The 12,500-nt window shown below is 47.7% G+C and overlaps 5 protein-coding genes across 6 annotated transcripts in view; 1 reads left to right on the top strand and 4 right to left on the bottom strand.

The window, feature by feature from the left end:
* Positions 1–2,728, top strand: part of CNG03110 (conserved hypothetical protein) — a 3,146-nt gene extending 418 nt beyond the window's left edge. The window contains exons 1-9 of the mRNA XM_024657575.1: positions 1–798; positions 838–919; positions 966–1,220; positions 1,259–1,514; positions 1,551–1,838; positions 1,876–1,993; positions 2,055–2,236; positions 2,280–2,435; positions 2,493–2,728. The exon at positions 1–798 is cut by the window's left edge and continues 418 nt beyond it. Coding sequence (XP_024513244.1) covers positions 1–798; positions 838–919; positions 966–1,220; positions 1,259–1,514; positions 1,551–1,838; positions 1,876–1,993; positions 2,055–2,236; positions 2,280–2,435; positions 2,493–2,606 — 2,249 coding nt within the window. The 3' untranslated portion in view covers positions 2,607–2,728. The remainder of the gene's footprint in view (positions 799–837; positions 920–965; positions 1,221–1,258; positions 1,515–1,550; positions 1,839–1,875; positions 1,994–2,054; positions 2,237–2,279; positions 2,436–2,492) is intronic.
* Positions 2,729–3,319: 591 nt separating this feature from the next.
* Positions 3,320–5,213, bottom strand: CNG03100 (L-malate dehydrogenase, putative). Its single transcript, XM_572013.2, has 12 exons — positions 5,115–5,213; positions 5,006–5,061; positions 4,828–4,916; positions 4,582–4,737; positions 4,524–4,526; positions 4,316–4,464; positions 4,105–4,264; positions 3,966–4,050; positions 3,875–3,910; positions 3,658–3,821; positions 3,506–3,607; positions 3,320–3,452 (listed from the first exon to the last, which is right to left on the bottom strand). The coding sequence occupies exons 2-12, from the start codon at positions 5,034–5,036 to the stop codon at positions 3,417–3,419; spliced, it is 1,011 nt and encodes a 336-aa protein (XP_572013.1). The 5' UTR covers positions 5,037–5,061; positions 5,115–5,213; the 3' UTR covers positions 3,320–3,416.
* A 311-nt stretch (positions 5,214–5,524) lies between these two features.
* CNG03090 (spliceosome assembly-related protein, putative) lies at positions 5,525–7,958 on the bottom strand. The gene is made up of 10 exons (XM_572011.2): positions 7,712–7,958; positions 7,402–7,656; positions 7,230–7,342; positions 7,095–7,183; positions 6,843–7,035; positions 6,585–6,779; positions 6,429–6,537; positions 6,323–6,377; positions 5,910–6,271; positions 5,525–5,850 (listed from the first exon to the last, which is right to left on the bottom strand). The coding sequence occupies exons 1-10, from the start codon at positions 7,901–7,903 to the stop codon at positions 5,623–5,625; spliced, it is 1,791 nt and encodes a 596-aa protein (XP_572011.1). The 5' UTR covers positions 7,904–7,958; the 3' UTR covers positions 5,525–5,622.
* A 282-nt stretch (positions 7,959–8,240) lies between these two features.
* CNG03085 (hypothetical protein) lies at positions 8,241–9,109 on the bottom strand. Its single transcript, XM_024658639.1, has 4 exons — positions 8,950–9,109; positions 8,817–8,871; positions 8,692–8,762; positions 8,241–8,582 (listed from the first exon to the last, which is right to left on the bottom strand). The coding sequence occupies exons 1-4, from the start codon at positions 8,966–8,968 to the stop codon at positions 8,503–8,505; spliced, it is 225 nt and encodes a 74-aa protein (XP_024514559.1). The 5' UTR covers positions 8,969–9,109; the 3' UTR covers positions 8,241–8,502.
* Positions 9,110–10,120: 1,011 nt separating this feature from the next.
* The window catches only part of CNG03080 (aldehyde dehydrogenase, putative), a 2,527-nt gene continuing 147 nt past the window's right edge, over positions 10,121–12,500 (bottom strand). The window contains exons 1-12 of one of the 2 annotated variants that reach the window (XM_572008.1): positions 12,401–12,500; positions 12,248–12,332; positions 12,048–12,178; positions 11,978–11,993; positions 11,804–11,921; positions 11,695–11,733; positions 11,490–11,638; positions 11,354–11,421; positions 11,210–11,288; positions 10,944–11,144; positions 10,276–10,887; positions 10,121–10,223 (exon numbers count right to left, since the gene is read on the bottom strand). The exon at positions 12,401–12,500 is cut by the window's right edge and continues 147 nt beyond it. In XM_572008.1, coding sequence (XP_572008.1) covers positions 10,405–10,887; positions 10,944–11,144; positions 11,210–11,288; positions 11,354–11,421; positions 11,490–11,638; positions 11,695–11,733; positions 11,804–11,921; positions 11,978–11,993; positions 12,048–12,178; positions 12,248–12,332; positions 12,401–12,500 — 1,469 coding nt within the window. In that variant the 3' untranslated portion in view covers positions 10,121–10,223; positions 10,276–10,404. Of the gene's footprint in view, positions 10,888–10,943; positions 11,145–11,209; positions 11,289–11,353; positions 11,422–11,489; positions 11,639–11,694; positions 11,734–11,803; positions 11,922–11,977; positions 11,994–12,047; positions 12,179–12,247; positions 12,333–12,400 lie in introns of both variants that reach the window. The other variant, XM_024657574.1, reaches the window with a different exon arrangement.

Genomic DNA, 12,500 nt, shown 5'->3' with positions numbered 1-12,500 from the left:
CATCTAAACACCAACGGGCCAGTGTTTCAATCGAGGATAAGCCTACTGCTCTCTCTGCTGCTTTTCAGACTGGACGAAGCGCACCTGACTCTAACTTTTTATCTGCGCCTAGCAAGGAAGAGCATATGATCTTTCGAGGACCCACTTTATTTCATTCCCCCGTATCCTCATCATCCATGATTCCTATAATCCCAGAACCTCAACCAGGAACTAAGGCAGCAGATTTTAGAATGGGATTCCAGACCGGTCGCGGTACCTCTGTCGCGGAGCCTTCTTCTTCGGCGAAACGAAAGGCACTCAGTATGTTCGCCGAAATCGAATCAACGGCGGACTATTTATTAGATATCTCTAGCGCGCCTGATAACCCTCAATCAGGAGTGCCATCAAGTTTCCGTCTGGCATCTGGGAAGTCGGCGCCTACGCCAAATCGTTCCAGTGTCGCAAAAGTGATGCCTTTATTCGAAGATATCAAGTCCAGTTCCTCGCCTCGATCTATGCCCTCACGACCATTGCGATCAAGCGTTCAACATCAGCTTCCAACTTCTCAGCCCTCCACGCCGCTCAGAAAACCCCTCACAACTACCACGAACACATATTCGGGCAAGACTAAGAGCAACGCTATTAAAACTCCCGCTACTGGTCCTCGAAGAATAGGCCTTGGGGTGACATCTACAGCCCCGCGGTCAAGGCCCAAGTTCGTAACCCCATTTCGGACTACTGCTATCCCGACCAAAGGATCCATAACTCCCAATTTACAAATTCAAACGAGCCTATACAATCCCGTCTTCGATTTGACGAGTGAGTCACTGTATTTACAGGCTTATGCTCATCCCGTAGTGCCGTCACAACGATTATCCTTGAAGCAATATCATCTACATCCCCAGTACAACACATACGAAGAACTAGCAGAAATGGGAATGTGAGTGAGTTACAATGTGTGAAGTTATTTAACTGATTTATAGCAGCCCGGATGACATTTGTGCGATATCTCCTGCAACAGCTCAATATTACCGATTCATATCCAACGACAATACCCATGTTGGCACAGGTGAAGCCTTAGCGATGATGCGTCGATGTGGCTGTGCGCTCGCCACCGCAGAATGGATTAAAAATCATTGGGCGCAAATATTATGGAAATTGGCTGGTGAAGTTCAGGCGAGACCGGATTTGCTTACGGAAAAATGGTCGTGGGAAGAAGTTATATCACAGCTTAAATATCGGTGAGTAGTGCTCTTAATATGTAGCAGCTGACAGCTAGATATGAGCGTGAGTTTGGTGTCGCACAACGGCCACTTGTTAGACGAATACTGGAGCGTGATTCATCCCCGAGCTTGCCCATGGTGCTGCTCGTATCTAAAATTCATTCAACCGATGGGAAAGACGGTTCTGTTGGTTTCCTTGAGTTGACTGACGGGTGGTACTGCATCAATGCGCAAATTGATGACTGCCTCAAGCGCGCAGTAGATAAGGGAAAGATTGTCGTTGGACGCAAACTCGCTATCACAGGGGCAAAAGTATGTTTAATAAGCTTTACTGTGCTGACTTGTTAGTTACAATCAAGTAACGAGGAAGCCGATGTTTTTGAAGCTCATAAGACATGTCGGCTTGTCCTCTCAGGTAACTCTACGTCTTTGGCCAGGTGGCATGCCCGATTAGGCATGCAATCCCAACCATACGTTTCTGGCCTATCAAGTCTGTCAGTCGATGGTGGGGTAATAACTTTAATGGACATTGTAATTGAACGGCTTTTCCCCATTGCTTTCACGAATGGTGATCGCAATATAAAAGAGTCGCCATGGAATGAAGAGGAGGAGAAAAGACGCCAGGACAAATGGAAGGTATGTATCACTTATGTAAGTTGTCGTTAATACCTAGGAACGATATTGGTCGGAGCGGACAAGACTCATGGAGAGGAAAGAAAAAGAAGTCGAAAAACTGAGGGAACTCGGGACGCTTTTGTCTCAATACGCTGTTGAAGCAAGTCTCGCTGAGTGTGAGTCTCCTCCTCTTCATTTAATCCTGTTGTAAGTTATCTGAGCCGTTCGTATCTATAGGGCAAGAAGAATCATCTGATACTATGGAAAATGAGTTCGAAGAACTGCTTCATGCCAAAGATCTTCCGCTCAGAGTGAGAAATTTTTCATCGATTCAAATTTCACATCTCGCACATTATGCCCAGCTACGTCTGAGTAGCGAGATGGAAGAATTGAGGATAGAAGTTGAGGCAGAATTAGAGGTAGGTATACGCAAACCGAAAAGGCGTCTACTGATCGCCACAGACGATATGTCCCCCTCGTGACGTTCGAGACTTCCGAATGGTTAGATTCAAAGACGGCCAAGAGGGACATCGAGAGGCGTTTCGTAAGGGCATGTTGAGTGTGTGGGATGCCAGCGCTTTAGGGTCGACCACACTGAAAGAAGGAAAGCGCTACCTTGTGAGTAGGGATTGTTTTACATGATAGGTAAGTGTGCTTACCTTTTCTTAATACAAGGTGTCAAACTTGGTTCCAGGAAAAAGTGGAGATTGGAGAGTCGGTCGACGGCAATCTAGTATGGCAGAAGTCTATCTACATACTCGAAGAGACACCCGCTGGGTCGCGTTGTAGTGCCAGCCTTCTCATTTAAGAATTCTTTCTGCGACATTTTAGATATTTGATTTGTCATGAATCACCACCACATGTACGTTACATTGTCCATAGTCTATGAGTCTTCACATGTATATCGTTAGACTTTGCATTGTTTTAAATGGCTCTCTTCTGTTGCGCCTGCTTGTGGGGAAAGATGATCTTGATAAGTTGGGAGGGGCAGAAGTATGAGGCTAAGTGTCGGCTGCCTCTAGCTTGTTTACGTACGCTCCTCACTGTTTTTTGCCGGCACAGCGCCGGGGGCAGTTCCCTCGGACCTTGTGCCATCCCCCTCGGCTGATCCAGAACGATACCATCGCAAGATAGATTAGGTACAGACGATCCGTGCACGCAAGGGGGAATGGGCCGAGATCAGTCGCGGATGCCATTGGTGACCAGGCCGTCAGGTACCATCACCCCATCAGAGCAGACAAGCAGTACGCAGCGCACACTACCCACCATCAGCAGGGCCATGATAAGGGCTGTTACCTTCAAATCGTGAAGATCGTTTGCGCATTTTCAAGTTTACAATTCATGTACTATGCGGATACAGCCTGTATTTTTGGTGCTGTTGGGGAAAAACGAGCCATAAGAAAGAGTGCAACATACCCTTTCCGGTAGAAGCTTTGGCAGTGTAGGAATTGTCAGACTGAAGAAATGCTGCGGTTAGGAGCATACGGCAGACTAATGTATGCATCTGTTTCTTTTAACTTCTTGCTCGCACGTGCTTCTTACAAACTCTGTCTACTTCCCAGACTAACGAGACTTTTCAGTCACCAGCTTTTTAGGAGCTTAGAGCTTAGGAGGAGGGGGCTGGAAGTTAACGCCCTATATAGCCTTTTGTTAGACATCATGCATATAAAGGCGGGGCAATAACGTACCTTTTCAATGCTTGGGCCAAGTTCCTTCACAGCAGCAGCAAGGAGAGTTTTCTCGTTGTCGTCAATCTTACCGATCGGCAAAATCTTCTCAATACCGTTGGGCTACAAGCAAGAGTCAATAAGTATCAAATAAAGTGGTTGATGTCACTGACGCCAAGCTCCACGTTGACGGAAAAGTAGTCGAGGTCGGCGCTGATCTCCTTCTTGACCTCGTTACCACCGGCGTCGGCACCCAAGAAAACGTAGGACTGCACGACCTTGCCCTTCTGGCTTCCGTACGCGGCCTGCAACACGAACTCGGCGAACTCGGCGCCCGCTGGACAAAGATGATTAGCAATGATATTTGCAAATGTAATTGCGACTCCTCACCTTGGGCCATGGAAAGGGTGGCAGAACCAGCACCGTCTGAGGATGGTTAGGTCAGCATTTCACAGGTATAAACAGATGATAAGCAATTAACCTTTTGCCTTGACGACCTCGTCACCGCCGAATTGGATTCGGTGGACAAGCGCATCCCGCTTCTCCTTATCACTTAAAACTTCAGCCTAGAATGGTGCGATTAGTATACGCTGAAAAAGCAAAACTCTCGAAAAGCTTACGATAGCGGGCTTAGCCTGAGACAACAAGGGCAAGATGGTAGCACCAGAGTGGCCTCCCACGACAGGCACGGAATAGTTTGCAGCATCTTTAGGCTTGCCCAGGACAGAGGCGACAAAGGTGGAAGCCCGAACAACATCCAGGTGGCTCACACCGAAGAGCCTATAGATTATTAGATATTGCGTCCCCGTTGTGACTACAATGAGATCTTACTTCTTTGGGTTGAAAACACCAGCCTTCTTGAGTGTCTCGGCGAAGACGGGAACGGTGGAGTTGACAGGGTTGGAGATGACAAGGATAAAGGCTTCAGGGCACGCATTGGCGATAGACTGGGCAAGGGTTGCGCAGATGCCAGCGTTTATCTACATCACGTCATACAGAGAATGAGCCTGGTCTGACTTGAAATACAAGAGATGCTCACGTTCTAAGAGTAGACGATGTCAGCGCCGTGTAGTCAATACTGATAAAGATCTACTCACAAAAAGGTCGTCCCTGGTCATACCCGGCTTCCTGGGAACACCAGCAGGGATGACAACGATATCGGCACCCTTGAGGGCCTTCTCGGCTCCATTGTCGGGAGGGAGGAACCCGGCGACTTGGGCGGGAGTAGCGATGTGTGACAAATCGGCAGCCACCTTTCCGGATAAGAGGTTAGCGTCCCGAGTTCACGTATTCAAGCAAGCACGCCTTCTTCAAAGGACAAAGGTAAACGATAGAGCACTTACACCGGGCGCATTGACGACGTCGTAGAGACTGAGCTCAGTGATGAGAGGGTTGAGCTTGAGCAAGAGGGAGAGGGGTTGACCGATACCACCTGGCGACAGGGTCAGCAACGTGTTCCCGTCTGGTGGGATGCAAGGACGACGGATGCCGAGCACGAGGATTGGGGCGATGGACGCTTACCGGCAGCACCGCAGACGACAGCCTTGACCATGTTGGATAACTGAATCTATACTCTGCTTCGCGCGGTCAGCTGGATGTGGCGGGCGCGTGCGCTGCGGGAATTACACACTAGGGTCGGAGGAAAATAAAAATGCGACGAGGGCTGGGATGAGAAGCGGATGCGAAAGCAGGAAGCTTTAAGAGGGCGAGGACGCGCAGGTGATGTATCTGCTACGAGTTACTCGGTCCGAAACTGCGAGCCGCCCCTTCTATGGGGACTTGGGCCGGTGCCCCGCATCGTAGCCCACCAACCACATTTCATCCATCGCATTATGTAAACAACCCTGCCTCAAACTCCGATCTCCGGATCTCCTTTCATACGGACAATAACACCTTGCATGTCCGCAAACCTACATGACGGGCATGCAGAGGCAGTCTTATTCATCGCTCAAATGACCAAGGCATAGCAATGTCAAGCATCACTTGAAACCGGCTGAGGCGAAAGATGCCATAGCTGGCTTCTTACATTGCATCAAGTATACTCAGTAGATCGATGCATAGAGAACCCTAGGAATTCCTGTGGCAACAGCAAAGTACATACTGGTAACGAAACACAATCACAACCGCACACCTTGGAATTAAAACTTGAACTTTTCGGCCTTCTCTTTTCCCCTTTTATCATCCTTCCTCGCCCTCTTCTTCATCTCACCAGACATAACATCGTCGAAACCGCTTCTATCCGCGTCGGCCCCCGGGACGTAGACTCGGTTTTGCTGAGTTCTAGAAGCTTCGTACTTGGCCCGAAGTTGCTCCTGTGTGAGCTCTTCGTCGGTGTCGATAGAGATATCTACGTCTCCTGCTTTACGCTACAATCATCCGATGATACGTCAGATGGCAGGTATCTACAACTGAAAGAGTGACTTACCTTTCGGCCGCTATCTTCGGCACCCAACACTGCAATTCCACTACCCTTACCCACAGCGCCGATATCATAAGCTGTCGAACTTCCCATAAGACCCCGGGAGGTAGTTTCCCTCTCAGGGATGACCTGGTACAACTCCTTTGGTCCAGATGGAACATCCTCCGCCTGGGCTCTGGTGTTCTTTCTAAGGTCCATGAAATCAGGAGTTTCAAGACCGCCAGGTACTGTAGACACGACAGAGTTGTAACCTGACGGCGTTGCCAAACCCGAGGGGGTCTCGAGGCCATCAGCAGGGACGTTGGCGGCAGGCTTTTCAGCTTCCTCCTCCTCCTCTTCTTCTTCCTCCTCAGATTCCTCTTCGGATTCTATCACAACTTGTGAGTATCCCGAAATATATAAAGATGAGCTTCACATACCTTCTTCGACGTGCTCAATCTCACCCCAGAGGCTTCGATCGACTTCATTCTGATGCTGCGACAAGATATCAAGCTGTGTTCCTCATACATGTAACAGCTCACTCACCGCTATTTCAGCACCCTGCAGCACGCCAAAGACGTCGCCGTAGAGAGGTCGATTGAAATCGTCCATGGGCGGTTTTCCCCACCCACCTGGATGGAAACCCCATTGAGCACTGTGGAACTCTTAGCCAGGTTCATTCATCTAACTGTCACAACGTACCCCGGCGGAATAGGCGCATTGAGACCTCGAATACGAAGGTTAGGATAGCTAGGTGGAGGACCGAATCGCTGCATGGCAATGAGCCAAGGTGGAGGAGCCAGAGGGGGGATTGACAATGCTTCTATAAGCTCTTGGGATAGTTCTCCAGGCTTCTTGGTTCGCAGGTCAGTCTCAAGCTCCTTACCCTCGTAGTAACTTCATCATTTATCAGCCAATCGTTAGCCAATGGATACAAGTACCCAGTTCAAACGTGCTTACGCTTCTCCGAATTTGCTCATGCTAGGTTTGCCCTGAAATTTGAAAAAGGCGTCATGCAATTTTTGGTAATCGATGTCGATCTTGCCCATTTTAGGTTGGACACGCTCTCGGGTCTTTTGTCGAAGACTTTGCTCCGCTTCTTTAGCTTTCACCGCATCACGCTGCTCCCCAATGCCCGTCTCCGCAATCCAGGCTAAGTAGTATCAGGCCATCAGTGAGCTAGCAAAAAATATTCAGCCGACTACTACGTACAAGGAAGAAGATATGGCGGCTTCTCGATACCCCTTTTGCCAGCTAGATAGTCTCTCTTAGCGTTCCAGTGGTTTGGAACCGGTACAGTACTGGGATAATCAGTATCATTCCCATGAGTCAGTACCAGATACCCACTTGCGGTGAGATTTGAGGTTGACCAAAAGCCGCGGGTCCCGCGCATCGCAATCATACCAGTCTACGACCTCTGGCCTATCGACGAGTTGCTTGAGCTCGGCCACGGTCAATTTCTAAGCAAACGACCCAAGTTAGTCGCATAAAAATGAGAAGATATAATGGCAAAACTCACAGCCGCCTGCCTTCGCTGCCTTCGTGTCAATCCCTCTTGCTCCTGGGCCCTCTTCACTGCGTTTTCCTTGGCTTCCTGGTCATCGTCCTCTTCATCTGAATAATAAATCTCTCCCTTGGCTGGCCCCGCTAATTGCTCGGCAATTTCGTCTCCCTCTCCCCCTTGAAAATGAGCAAAGATGTTGGAGAACGCTGAGAAGCGTGGATCCGATGGATCAATCTCCAATGTAGATAGATCTACAGTCGATGTTGTTGACTGACGCTATTTGTCAGTGTCGTCGCGATATAATTGCGGAAACGAACCGACATACCTCAGCCTCACTTTCCGTGTCAGTTGGGGTCTCGCTCATTCGATTGCTTCCTTTTCCGCCCCCTCCACCCGCCCTCGCTTTCGCCTTTAGACGCTTGAGAGCACCTCTTGACTTTGCCGCAGATGATTTGACAGGGGTAGCCACAGTTGTATGAGGCCCCGTCCCATTTGTCGTTATAGACGGTGTCGGCATTTTTAACAGTGAGGATGAACGCTGGATAGGTCAAAGACAGCCAGCAGTCGTCGAGATGATTGCAAAAATGATGAACAGGATAAAGACCAACGAAGAACAGTGAAGCGCAAGCAGCACGGTGGATAGCGATATAGGCATGGCACAGTTAGGCTCGAGGTTATAAAGTTATTAGGCATCTTCAGAGTCCTCGCGCGCCTTTACGGCAGTCATTTTGGGACAAGTTATGTAAATGATTTTTTTAGCTCTTCAACGGCATCCTTACAACAACAATACGATGTAACCTGTGTTAGTTGGCCTGTGCTTTATCCAGAGACATGCTTTTAAAAGCCTATGCAAAGCCAGCCAGAGCATACATACACAGCCAATTAATATACTATATGAATAAATGGTTACTGAAGCCTTTATCTCCATGGACATCATAAAACTGCAGCATGTTAAATATCCCATACTACTGAGCCATATTTATGACCGTAATCTTGCGCCTTCCCCCCATTATACGTCTTCTCCTTCAGATTGATATCGCTAATATTGAAGTTCAACAGCTACATAAGATCCTCACGCCAGACAAATAACTTTGATGATATTTCGGTGGCCTACGCTCAGTAACGAGAAGTGGACCCTATAGGGGCTCCTTCAGGACGCCCGTATTTGGAGATGATCCACCAAGCATGCAGAACCCCTAAAGATAATCCAATCAGCATCGTCCATGTTTAGTGACAATCGCAAAACGCTATAAAAGCACATCTCCGATCCTTGTATATATATATATATTGTGCACCATCACTCACCAGGAATCCATCCAAGGATCCAAAGAAGGATATTGATCCAAACATCCGCAGCGCATCCCCTCTTCATAAAGCTGAGAGAGTAATCAGATTGCAAGTCTCCATCTCCTGATGGAGAAATAACTTACACGGGTATAGGCGGAATGAACAAAGCCAAGAAATAGAGAAGAACGTCTCCAGTAGCTATTTATATGTGATTAGAAATCACAAAAGCTTTATTGAGTGGTGGCTAGCTCAGAGAAATTGACCATCTTGACTCACAGGAAGGAGGGCGACCCATTAGAGTTAGCTGTTGTCCTTGAAGGGTGAGCTATAGTTGCACGGTGCTGGCAGAGATATTATTGTCTGTCGCTTGAAGATGTATGACGAAGAATTTTGTTGGGATGATTGCACTCGAAACTTGAGACTAGAAGAGATGGTGGGAAACGGATCTAGTTGGCATTTACTACAATGCACACGCCTTATATATATTCCTGCTGATGCTTGCTGCGTGCTTGCTGCTGTTACTCTTGCTCCAGAACTAAAAAGTATAAACCATTCGTCGCAATGACGTCATTTGCTTGGTGGACATAGAGACGACACACAACAGTAAACCCCCTCAAAGGATGTTTCAACGCCTCCGAGAAGGGCGGAAGGTCCCAGGAGGAGCTTTATTTTTGTAACGAATAACGGTTTTTGGCTACAGCAAGTAGGTAACGTAGTTCCAGCACTTTTCATTCGCGCGCTCGAAGAAGTTAAATCCTATTATATAAAATAAAAGCATCTACAGCTAATATTGGGCCCCAAAGCTGCTGGTAATCGCTAATGCTTATCCTAATCTACCAACTCTCATAGTTACAGGGCCATATGCACTCTGGTGGATAGGAAAGATGAAATCAAAGTAAGGGCGATTTGAGCCACCAAACAATGACGACTGGGACGACAGGGAACAACTGCCTCGACCTACAACTGAACTACCAACGATTTTGATCTCCAATTTTTGGCCCAAGCCGGAATAACTCGTCTTTTATTGCGCATTGAGGCACATAGAAAGCACAGCTGAGTAGCCTAAAATCAAAACTATACGTATAGAGAACGATTTATCTCTATGTTTGCGGACAGAGAAGAGTGATGGACATAAGACGATCAGGTCAGGCCACAATTTTCCGAACTATCACTCCAAACCTTTCAGTCATGTGCAAGTCCCTCCGGCGGAGGTGTTGACTCCATCAAAAAGCGGGATCGCGACCTGATTGGGAGACTTGTGTCGAGCCTGGTCTATACGCAGGACTAATTGTACCGTAGTACTAGTACTGGCAATTGGATAAGATTTACTTCTGTAATTGTACGGAAACAAAGTAGCCTTGTGATCAAGCGGTGGAAAATTGGATTCTTAATGTGAGAGCTACTCTCCCTTCGTGACTCGAAAGACGTTACGAACTCGCTTGAAAGGTAAGTGTCAACGAATGATGCATGATGCATGATGCTGCCTGCTATGAGACTTCAGTCACGCACGCATAATGACAGTGCCGGACAGCGTCAACATGATAACATCACTGTGGAAACTTAGCCCACCACCTGCAACATTGCCCGACGTCGATGACTGACAATGTTGCTCTACTATCTTGAAATAATTTTTCTTTCAACTGCACACCGGAGTGCCCAGCAAGTACTCGCCAGGCCAAAAGCGGACCAAAAGCAAATATGACTGGGGTAATGTACTGTGGCCGCAATAGATTAAATTTCACTAGAACCATTCTCTGGTAAGCCACGGTAGAGCGCTGACAATGGCAATGAGAGATTTGTTCCATTAATTCGAATGACTTTCGTCTGAGTAAAACTTTCAATGGCGCCTTTGCCATTGAATCTGCTCCATCCGCTGCTTTTTGTGCCCCCATGAGGCAGTCCATGCTCATCGTGGACGCTCATACCATTTATATGGACGGCCCCAGACTGTAAACTTTGTGCCACTTTGAGTGCCAAAGCGAGGTCTTGACAAAAGACAGACGCCGAAAGTCCTGTTTCGTGAGAGTTCGCCATGGCAATTATTGAAGATAAATCAGACCCCGACTGGACCGTCAAAATGGGGGCAAATGACTCGACCTGAAAGAGATCCGCATCGCGGCGAACATCAGCTAGGATCGTTGGCGGGTATGCAGACTTCGACGAAAGTGACGCGGCTGAGCCGTCTGCTCCTGCGCTGTAAATCACTCTGGCTCCCTAGCGAGATATTCTGTTAGCCGCATGTAATTGAACAGCTTGCAGAATACTCTTACCATCCTCACAGCTTGGTCAACCATATGTTTTGCTCTTTCTCCTGCTCCCGATCTGACCAACTCCATGCCCCCAGCCCAGCCTGCCTTGATGGCCTCTGATTTGAGAACTTGCTCGAATTCTTCAGCAATTTTCTCATGGACGATGACTCTTTCCATTGACATGCAGACTTGTCCCGAGTTAAGAAATGCCCCAAATAAAATCTGCAGAAGCCTCACTTCTCAACACCAAAAATCATAGTGGAAAAAATAATAGAGACGAAACTCACGTGATTGGCCGCCAACTGTAAATTAGCGGAGGGTAAAACAATGGCTGGGGCTTTACCCCCCAGCTCCATGACTGAAGGTCTTCAATACAGTATTGTCAGTGTCTAGACCGAAACACCTGACTTGTTCCCAATATTATCACATACTTAAGATATTGTCCACAAAGGCTTGCGAGCTGTTTGCCTAAACTGACTGAACCAGTGAAGTTGACAAACTGTATTCATCATGTCAGCGAGAAGCAGTCACCTTTAGAGGAAGTTGCCTTCGCCGGTATAGTCGTACACGTATGTCATCGTGAGAAATAAGCTGCTTGACTCTTTTGCCCACTTCATCTTCGGAGAAACTCAATATTTGAAGCACACCGGGAGGAAGCCCTGCGTCATTGAATAGCGCAGCTATGAAGGTTGAAAGCTGAGGTACAAGTGGTGATGCTATGAGAGAAGGTCAATTTTCCCATCGGTATTGGAGGAAAGTATTCCATGCTCACCCTTCATGACCACAGTGTTACTGCAAGCGATGGGATAGACTGTAAGTCATGATATTGCGCCGTTGAGTGTTCGCGCATGACTATCTGAGGATAGCCGATACATGCTTACCTATGCTACGCATTGCCAATGTGAGTGGGAAATTGAATGCAGGTATGCTGAGAACCGGCCCGTGTGGTTCCTTCATTACCATGGCCAAGCTACCATCTACGGTCTGTGGCATATATCCCTAGGTAAAAGCCTGCATCAGCCGAAGACCCTGAGCGATGACAGTTTTTGCCTTGCTTCAATAGATATTGCTCTATTAGCATATTAGCAATGGGCCACAAGTATATATTTCTGGGAAACAGCTCACGTTTCAGCAGAACCGTCCAATAAGTTTATAGAAGAGTTTATATCGCTGTGAACAAGAAGGTCTGAAAAGTCGGCATCTGCACGAAGCAGGCTCGCAATATTTGCCGACCGCTCCTTCAGCAATCGTAAGGCCTGAGTCAGAGAACGATCAGCCACTGAAACTGTATATTCACAGCAGGACAGTACATTGAGTAAACGTACATTTTGTAATATGGACCGTCTTTCCCAACCGGAGACCATACTCCATGACTTATAAGCTTCGTGACTGTGACGAATTGCTTCGCTCCTGATATCATGATGTGTCCTTCCCTTTAGCTTTTATCGACGAAAGTTCAAAACGAACTTATAGCTCACGTTTCCAGTTCACCGGCAATAACCATCTCACAGCTTTTCTGCCCTGTTCTCGGGTGCTTGTGAATGATTGTTCCGCGGCTAGTTGACGTTACTTGCTTTC

Source organism: Cryptococcus neoformans, assembly GCF_000091045.1.
Source record: "Cryptococcus neoformans var. neoformans JEC21 chromosome 7 sequence".
NCBI classification, from domain to species: domain Eukaryota; kingdom Fungi; phylum Basidiomycota; class Tremellomycetes; order Tremellales; family Cryptococcaceae; genus Cryptococcus; species Cryptococcus deneoformans.
The sequence above is the reverse complement of the archived record's forward strand: the minus strand, read 5'-3'. Positions and strand labels throughout refer to the sequence as shown.